Source organism: Triticum dicoccoides, chromosome 2B (genome assembly GCF_002162155.2).
Source record: "Triticum dicoccoides isolate Atlit2015 ecotype Zavitan chromosome 2B, WEW_v2.0, whole genome shotgun sequence".
In the NCBI taxonomy this organism is placed as follows: domain Eukaryota; kingdom Viridiplantae; phylum Streptophyta; class Magnoliopsida; order Poales; family Poaceae; genus Triticum; species Triticum dicoccoides.
Window position 1 is genome coordinate 48,361,475 of NC_041383.1, and position 10,244 is coordinate 48,371,718.

Here is a 10,244-nt window from a genome sequence, read left to right on the forward strand (position 1 = left end):
TTAAACGAGTAACGGTTTTCGAAAAGTCTTGAACATCCTACGTAAAAGTCTTACAGGTACAGAGATAACTTTCTAAAGATCCATGGCAAATGCGTCGTCATGCCTCTTGCACTTAATCACCACCTCGACGCCATTGTCGGTAAAGACGATCGCCTTTTGGGTGTTGTGGGCCCCCAACTTGAAGGTGACGAGGTACCCGATCCTGATATGGTGAGCAATAGCAAAGCAGGCCCAACCCTTATCAAGGGTCAGCTTGTCGTTGATCATCTGAACTATCACCCTCCAGGCACAGACGGTGTTCGTCCTCGGTAGAAAATCCCCTGGGACGGTGGTCAAGCGCTTGGTGAACTGCTCCAACTTGGGTGCAAGGATGACCTTGTAGAAGTGGCTTCGGCTGGCGTCCTCATGGAAATGGCCTTTTCTTCGGTCTCTTGGTGGTGCTACCGAGGTGCACCACTGCCTCGACCTTCATGTCGGACTCAACCTCCTAGCCTTTTGAGGAGTTCCCTGAAACACCATTGTCGATCTGCATCGAACATATGAACAAGAGGGACAAAATGTAATCCACATACGAATAACATCAATGGAGGTATGCAGAAAATCTACCACACTTCATCTTCAACATTCATTCATCCCACTCTCCTACCCACTGCTTGAACCTCCAAGCCATATTTATCTACCTCCACACTACATCTTTACCCATCTCTCTATCTGTGTCTTCTACCGTCTCCTCTTCCATAGCTCTATCTGTCTCACCACCGCTTGATATGTCTCCAACGTATCTATAATTTATGAAGTATTCATGTCATATTTATAATAATTTTATATGGTTTTGGTGTGATTTGAATGGAACTAACCCGGACTGACGTTGTTTTTAGCAGAACTACCTTGATGTTTTTATGTAGAAATAAAAATTCTGGAATGGGCTGAAAATTTACGGTGATTTTTTGTAGACCAAAGAGACTCCCAAAGCTTCCAGGAAGGACCAGAAGCCTCACGAGGAAGCGACAAGCCTGGGGGGCGCCCTCCCCCCCAGGGCACGTCGGGCACGTGAAACCAACACAAAAAATTCCTATAAATACCAAAATCCCTAGAAAGAAACCAAGAAATTCTACTCTGCCGCCGCAAGCCTATATACCGAAGCGATCTCATCTGGAGACCTTCTCTGGCACCCTATCAGAGGGGGAAATCATCACCGGAGGCCATCTTCATCACCCCGGCGGCCACCATGACAAGGAGGGAGTAGTTCACCCTTGGGGATGATGATATGTACCAGTAGCTATGTGTTTGATCTCTCTCTCCCCCCTTCTCTCTCTCTCTCTCTCTCTCTCTCTCTCTCTCTCTCTCTCTCGTGTTCTTGATTTGGCATGATCTTGATGTACCGTGAGCTTTGTTAATATAGTTGGATCATATGGTGTTTCTCCCTCTCTATCTTGTTGTGATGAATTGATTTTTTATCTTTAAGGTTTCACTATTATCGGATTGAATACTTTTATGGATTTGAGAACACTTGATGCATGTATGTCTTGCATATGAATACCCGTGGTGGCAATGGTGCATTACATTGATTCACTTAATGTAGGGATGAAAACGGAGCGGAAACGGACGGAACTGGGTGCTATCATATTTGTTTTCATATTTTTTTTCCGGAAACATAAACGAATACAGAAACCTCGGAAACAAAAACGGAAACAGATACTACCGGAAACAAAAATGGAGCGAATACGACACGGAGACGGAGACGGAAGCGAATGTTCACCGGAACAAAGAACCCTTGAACCGTAGAAAAAACACACAATGAAATGAGTGGAAAGATGTCGTCAGCAGCGGAGAGGGGTGCAACTGCGGAGGGATTCGGTCGTGTTTTGGAGGGGCGTAGAGGTCGGAGGCATCAGAACGGCGGCTTCAGATGGGCATAGAGGACGGAGGCATCGGACAGCGGCTTTAGAGGACGGAGACGTTGAACGGCGACTTTAGAGGACGGCAGTGTCCCGCGATGGCTTCAGAAGGCAGCGGCGTCCGACGGCGCCATGTCAATTCTAGGCAGGCTGGCCGAAGATGTGAGAGCAACGGCAGTGGCGGCATGTTCGTCTGCTCGATTAGGGATTAGATTATTCTTGAGCGATGATTAGGGATTACATCAGGGATTCTACTCGCCTTGCTGCGGTGCCTGGTGTATTGTTATGCTGAAGTTGGGCCATGGGCCATTATTCTGCTATGTACTTCTATAGGGTCTTATTATGTGTTGGGCTATAAGATAGACATTTGCTCGTATTAAAAGCGGAAAGTTCCATATTAACGAAAATGGAAAATTCCATTTCCGCACTTGTTCCGCCGGAAAACATTGTTTCGTTTTTGTTTCCGTTTCCGCATAAAAAATTCCACTTTCGTTTTTGTTTTGCAAAATTCCGTTTCCATTCCGTTTTTCCTCTCCGTTTTCTTTTTTTTTCCGGAAAAGCCGAAAGTTTTCATTTCATTTTCATCCCTAACTTGATGTATGTTTTGGCAGTCAACTCATGGATTCCCAAGGTGACATTGGGTAATATATGCATAGGGGTTGATGCATGTTTTGTCCTACTTTCTATGATAGAAATATTGGTGCACTCTTTGAAGTTCTTTGTGTTGGATTGAATGTTATGAATCTGAAGTTGTTTGATGCATATCGAATAATCAACTCACGGATACTTGTGGTGGCATTGGAGTATCTAGGTGATATTAGAGTTGGTTGATGTACATCATATGGTGTTATTTTAGTACGAACTCTAGGGTTGTTTGTGACACTTATAGGGATGGCTCAATAGATTGATCGGAAAAGATAACTTTGAGGTGGTTTCATACCCTATAACAATTTGTTCTTATGTTCTCTGCTTGATAAGAACTTTGGAGGTGATTCTTTGTCGCATGTTGAGGGATTGTTATATGATTCAATTATGTTAGCACTATACTTGGCAGCTTTCCCTTGCACATACCTGGGCCTGCCCTTGTCTATGTACTATTTCAAAGATCTCTCATGGTCTCTTAATCCCAATCATTTAATGAGTTGACAGGAGGCTATCTGGGTGCTTAGCCACTTTTCTCGCTTGGGGAGGTCATCTAATCATGATCAATTCAGTTTTGTCTGCTATTCCAAACTACTACATCGCATGTTTTTTTGTGGCCAAAGGAGTCCCTGGAGAAATTAGACAACTGGTTGAGAGCTTACCTCTGGCAGGGTAAGAGTTATGTACAATATAGTGATATCTCCTTTTTGTTGACCCGGCCGGTATTGGAACTAAAAAGAGTATCCCGCACCTATTTCCCCAAAGATGACCCTGTGTTATCAAACCCAGAGAGGAAGATTCCCTTGAAGCGATGGTCTCTAGCAAGCTTTTGCTAAAGTGTCAAATCCAGCTTTTGATCGGATCAATAAGAATATAGTCATTCAAACACTTATAATAAAAAGAAGGTACGGGGATGAGGTATTAATGCTTACAACCATGTATTGGTGTTGGGATAAAAAATGATATTAGTTTGTGCTCGGGAAGCCACCCATCAAGAGGTGCTTGCTTAGTTTAGAATGGGGGATGTGTCCAAATAGCATCCTGACTGGCACGAGTCCTGCACCAAGAACCAGTTGCCCTACCGAAGGCCCTATCTGTCTCGCAGGGTTGCCCCGATAATTAAGATAATAATATCAGACAAAAGCTTTGGGCGTTCAATGACTACACCTCATGTATCCCCAAGGATATGATCCATGTTACCCTACCGAACCTTACTGTCACCGGTGCTCGATCTCCATGATCCTGGGTACCTGCACGTATGAAGATCGCAGACAACACAAGAGAATCTTCAAGATGAAATTTTATTTTACACATACAAGACATTGTGTCAAAGGCTTCCATTGATCCCTTCATCAGATACCTGGGGATGCAAGGCTCATGCCTCACCCCATACCTCACCGGACTACTCACACATGGAGATCAGAACGCGGGAAGAAATCATTGAAGAACACATCTTGAGATTGATTGATTGCAATATGTCTAACAATAGATGCATTGCGCGATGCACGATTACAAGTATGAACTAGATGAAAGAGGGCTATGGTGGTGGAGATGGCTATGGAGATGGTGGTGGCTAGGGTCTGCGGATGAAGATGATGAATGGGTTGTGGCTTCTGTGCTCCATGCTCCTCCCCTCGTTCACATTTCGATGGGGTCCCTTCAACGGAAGTTGTTGGGCTGGACGACCTGCCTCGGAATCCACGCCATACGGGCTTTGCGCCAGTATGGGTCTTTTGTATTGTTTCTTCGCAGACGTCTCCATATAATTCCTTGCTCCTCCATTCTTCTGCCATTCCATTTCCACACATGATTTCTTCCCCTTTTAACCCATTTCCTATGGAAACACATCAAAGAGAGGATTTGTGAAATCATTTGCATTCATTAGTCATTAGTACCAATATCGGAGCAAATATCTCTCTTTTAGTGAAATATCTTGGTTTAAATAAGGTTGAAATGAGTGTAAAAATATCACGCATCAGGTAGCCACTGCGCCTTGTTGCTTGGGAGCAAGTAATCACATCTAGAGAGGAGGGAGGTCTTGGCATTAGGGATCTCAAAGCCCACAACAATGCTTTGATATGCAAATTTGCGGCATGCATTCTACAAGCGAGTAACCTACCATGTTAGCAGTGGTTTGCGCAGCGACATTGCCAGCGAAGGATCATTAGCCTCACATCAAGCAGCTATACCGTTGTTTGGAGAACTATAAAGTCATGCATCCCATTTGTTTCACAATCTTCCTCCTGCTTTCTTGGCAATGGATCAACAATTTCCTTCTGGCATGACAAATGGTCCCCCTTGGGGAGGTTATACCTGTGTTTTCTCACACTTTACTCCTTCACTGGAGACATTGGATGTACCATCTCCTCACACTTTACTCAAGCTACATCCGAATCTGTCTATGCAAGCCACCGGAGAACTTGATGAGTTGCTGCCCTGCCTAGATGCCTGCCGACCAAACAACGGTCTGCGGGATAAATGTGTATTTGCCATCACCCAACAAATTTTAACCACTCACCTTTTTTAAACCCTTCTGACCTTCAGAGGGGTTTCCTGGGAGTATGTTGCATATGTTTGGAAGGATATAATCTCTCTGAAGCATAGGATTCTTTTGTGGTTTGCTATCAGAGGACGTCTAAACACTAGTGATAACATGGTACGTAAACACTGGAACACTGTCTCTCCGGTTTCAGACGGTGATTTCTGCCCAGCTACAGAAACAATCACCCACATCATCCTGCGCTGTCGGCATAGTCATCATCTTTCGGATAAGCTTGGTGTTGCACCCTTGGCAACAAGCGCCACTGATATTGCCGAGTTTGTAACTGTTGTAAGTCAAACATTAGCTCTCGGACAGTTGTTGTGTATGTTGTTGGCTTCTTGTACCGTCTAGGAATGACCGTACGTTCAATAACAACTTATGGACCCCAGGCTCTTCTTGATCAACACGGCGGATTTGCTTATTTTGTGGAGTCACAGGGCACGAAGTCCACTAGACAAAGCTGAGCTAATGACATGTGGGCCACAAGATTTCAGGCTTGATTGCTTTGGTTGTATAATTATATCCTCCTCCTCCTCTTTTTCTCTTCTTCCAGGAATTCTGTTCACTAGAATAGTTTGGAAGCCTTTTGTTTCCAACAAACCCATGTAATTTACCTCTGGTCGTCCGAGCTCTAACTCGTTTTGAATGCATAAGGCAGACAATTGTTTGCCTTTTACTTTCATTTTTTCATTTTGTTGTGTTAGCATGGTTATTTTTATGCTTTCCATTTGTATTTATTATGTGGCATTGATGCACTTCTATTCATGAAACAATGGTGTAGATGCACGAGCATCTTGCATAATTCCATAGATGAATCTAAAGAAAAGACAAATCAACAAATGCTTAGTTGATTTACATCAAAATTTGTATTCTACTTAATGTGCATGACAAGTACTGTCAATATTTATATTATCGTACATTGAGATATGTTGGTAGCTGAATTTTCCAGACTCATTGGTTCATTCTTTTGAAGGTCAGGGTGGAACATGGGATGGGATCCCTTGGTTTGGTATAAGATGGCGGTACATTGATCCATTTCCCAAAGGTGAGCGTGAAGCATGGGATCTCATGCTCATTCCAAGATGATGGTGCAGTGAATCGATGGGGAGCAGAGTTAGCATGAAGTGAGGAAGAGGACAACACGACTATGCAGAAGAAAGCCGAAGGAGCGTGCAGATGTAAAAATAGGCTGAAGGAGCGTGCATGAAAAAAGGAGATAGGTGGTACCGTGTTGTGCTGAACTGATTATAGTGCTTTGATTTGCTTGTTTAGTCAAAAATTAAAGTAAAAATGAACTTTGAGGTTATTTTCTATTCAAGGTTATGTTTTGTACTCGGTGCCATCTTTTAGTCAAAAATTTGTGATCTTGGGGACCAAATTCTATTGAGAGTTCAGTTGTGCATTGGATACCATTTTTGAAGGATTTGATGTGTGATGACTGGTTTCTTTGGATGAATTGTGTTGTACAACAGTCCACCATCTTTTGTTTTCTTGTGAATTAGTTCTAGAGCTGAAGCTGCTTAGCGATTATTTTGAGTCATGTGCAGAATATCGTTCTACCATTTTGGAATCACAATGTAGAAACATATTTGAGTTATCCTTAAGATCCTTTTGCTTGCCATGCTTGTGCAATAATAACATGATCCCTTGTGAAGATCAGCAACTCTTGCTAAACGACCTGTACAGTAAAGCATGACACAACTCTCACTATCCAGAAGACTAGGAAGGTAGATACTCATAGTGTTTTCAGGCACTGCTAAAACATCATGTCTTCTTCAAATAATGGTGGCTTAACACTGAGCTATTAAAATGGATTAGGAGACAATGATCTACTTCATTTGTTAGTCGGTAATTTGCATGGCACTTAGGCCGGAGATACAATGCAAGCTGCTGATTCAAGCTAGCTACTGACCACTCTACACCGCAAATCCTAAACAATGACTCTTGCATCATTCATCAGGGCATCTTCATTTCAGTTACCAGTCGCTGCTAGCCTCTTGAGTCGTTGGATCAAATGATCAGGAAGAACTAGATAGTATCTTCTTTCTGCACTTCCCTGCAATTTAAGAAATGCAAGAAATTAAAATCTATGGTGCTCCCCAATTAGCTCAAAAGCTGATGGAATTACACTTTCTTTTCAGAGCCAGGTCTTACCGTGTATGATTTCCGCAGATTTCTCCACTTATCCTACAAAATTAAACAAAATGATAGATTGTATCAGTAGCGGACCTAGGGCAAGACAATCAACATGAGACAAATGCACCAAACATAAACCTTAAGATTCTCCGTAGTTCGATCTGTCTGATCTGTTCGATCTGGCTTTGGAAAATATTTCTTCTTTATCGCAGACCATCGTCGACCACCAAATTCTTCAAGACCATCAACTAGTGCAGTCACCTCTTCCGTTGTCCAATGGGGCCCGTTTGTTCTGAGTCCACGGTTTCGGCCTTCACTTGCAGAAGGTGCATCCCGGAGGCAGGATGTGCCCTGTTCAAACAACCAACGACATACAATTCATTGGACATAGACTTCATTGGGAGTAGTCCATTGATGGATTAACTATAAGTGAAAATTCTGAACTCAAAAGGGTGCACAATATATAGAAAAATGCTGCATGCATCTCTAAGTAATTTGTTGAATTTCTACATGAGAAGATATATAGTTATATACACATGACTCTGACGGTCTTACCCCAAAGTGGTCACCCAAAAACCAGCCCTGGTCCGTGCATAATGGTATTCTTCGCTTGCGAGGGCCTCTCTTGCACCTCCGGACGCTCTCCGGCAGCGTGGCAGCTGGATCCTCGTCGTGAGTCAAGTTTTTCTCGATCATATAAGCAGAAGGACTGAGTGGAGCTGCAAGAACAGCTTCATCCACCAGTTCCAAAGTCGGAACTAGTAGAGTCCATGACAATTTTAAGTGCTATATAATGCAACATTACTGCTGGATCTTTTATAGCACACACAGTACCTATCAAGTCTACCGTCAAGGCGGCGGAGGGCCCCACCCTCAACGGCGATGGGACTGGCGCCGCGTCGCTAGTCAAGTTGGCGTCCATCACAAAAGTAGGAGGACCGAATGAAGCTGCAAGTTGGCTTCCATTGATTCCAAAGTCTGAAACCGTAGATTACAGATAGTTAGATACAGTTGTTTCCTTGTGTAGCAAAATTCAGATAGCAGTAAACTAGCTAGCATCATACCTTCAAACAACTGGCTCAGATCATCCTCAGTCTCAGCTCGGGCTCCTTTGATGATGAGCATGGTCTCATAAAATTCTGTGCCCATCTGACAGCAAGAACAACGAAATAACATCAGGGTTTGGGCGTGTGGTTTCCATGAGCCAGACTTGCTAAAACCGAGTTAGCTTTGTATACAGATTTGGCGTATTTTGTATACAGAATTTGTCGTGTGCTCTGCATATAGAGTGCAGGCGGCGATTTCCCCACCCTGCCACCCGCCTCGCTTCTTCCCTGACATTTCCGGCCGTGCACCGCGGACGCCGGCGCTGGCCTCTGTTTCTGCTCCAATGCCTACTCCTTCACCTCCTCCTCCGTCAGACTTGCTGAGATCGAGCGAGCAAGAGTGCAGTTCCTCCGTCCCCTCACTCTCACGCCATGGAAGCACCACAGACCACAGTCACCACACCCTCCTCGATCATCCTTGAACCCAGCCTTCTGCCCCCTTCTTCTCTGAAATTTCTCCGCACTGCCGTACCGGCCGTCCGCCGTCCATCGCAGCCGGCCGGCCGCACAGGTCGTCCACCTTCCCGCACTGAACGCACCTGACCGCCAGCCCCTGCCGGCCTCAACCTCGTCGGCGAGCTCGGCCACGGTCATCTCGCGCGCGCGGGTCTTCCGCCGCCGCCTGCGTCTCCCCGCTCTGCCCGCTCAAGGCTGTCGACCTCCGCGACGACGATCCGGGCCTGCCTCGCTCGCGTTGTCTCCTCGCTCGACCACCCGTCCGTGCCCACCCCTGTACGCGCAGCTCCACCACGGACGCTACGCGTGCTTGCTCTGTTCCTCATGGACTACGGTCTCGGAGGCGCGCACTGAGCTGAGCACACCCGAGCTCAAATGGCAGCGGCATCCACAGGAACGGGTGGCGGATCGTTATTATCAACAGTAAAATGCCCAGCTCGCGCGTGTGCAACGGAGAAGCAACCAAGACGAACAGCAAAAATGAGGAAAAGAACCATGAAAGAGACACGCACCGGCTGCTGATTTGTGTCGAGGATCCGCCAGCCGGCTGCTGATGAGTTCGTCGAGTTCAACCTAGAACTGAGCAAAGAGAGGAGCCGAGGAGGCTGAGGGTCGCTAGAGCCCGGGAGTCTTCCCAGAGACTTGAAAGAAATTGCAACCGTGTTGAGTGCTTCACATGGGATGCCTTTGGCCCATGCCTCTAGCTGTGAAATGTCATTTTCAGTGGGGTCCAATGTTTCTTGATAGGTGTGAAATGTCATTTTCGGTGGGGTACAATGGTCCACATGGGATGCCTTGACCCATGCTTTGTAAGTGTGGAATATCATTTTCAGTGGGGTCCAATGCTTCTTGAGGCGTGAAATGTCATTTTCGATGGGGTCCAATGCTTCTCTATAGGTGTGAAATGTCATTTTCGCAGGGCCTTATCTAATGCTTATCACAACTTTGATATGCGTCACTGTCATAAATATTCACTGAATTTAATGAATGTGACAAGTCGATGTCAATAGATGCCCCACCTAATGACTCCTACAAATTTAATGCATGTGACATGTCAATGTCACTAGATGTTCTATCTAATATTTCTTCAAAATTTAGAAGAACAAAATGCGCTATGAGTACCTAAACTTGTTGATAAAAGTTTTTTACTTTGGTCACTATACTCGGAAAATGATGACTTACAGTCAGTATACACGCTGTGGGGGCCATATATATATGGTCACTGTTTACGTTTCGTGTATGTATTTTGCTTGTTTTGCATTTTTTGACCGGTCCAAGTGTCTAGGTGGTAGAAAGTTCATCTAGCCGTGGTCTCCTTTACACCCCAACCCCCCTCCCCGGGCATATCTGGTATTTCATATTTGTGCCCACCTATCAATTTGGACGTAGAGGAAGGCAAGCGATTTGGGGCAGCCGACGTCGGTCACCCGTGGAGGAGGTGGAGAGGTGGAGTAGCGGCCCTTC

The 10,244-nt window shown here is 45.1% G+C and overlaps 1 protein-coding gene across 1 annotated transcript; it reads right to left on the reverse strand.

The window, feature by feature from the left end:
* Nucleotides 1–6,768: 6,768 nt before the first annotated feature.
* On the reverse strand, nt 6,769–9,426 carry LOC119367063. The gene is made up of 7 exons (XM_037632693.1): nt 9,293–9,426; nt 8,283–8,367; nt 8,053–8,196; nt 7,774–7,976; nt 7,357–7,569; nt 7,237–7,269; nt 6,769–7,138 (listed from the first exon to the last, which is right to left on the reverse strand). The coding sequence occupies exons 2-7, from the start codon at nt 8,365–8,367 to the stop codon at nt 7,055–7,057; spliced, it is 762 nt and encodes a 253-aa protein (XP_037488590.1). The 5' UTR covers nt 9,293–9,426; the 3' UTR covers nt 6,769–7,054.
* Nucleotides 9,427–10,244: the final 818 nt, after the last annotated feature.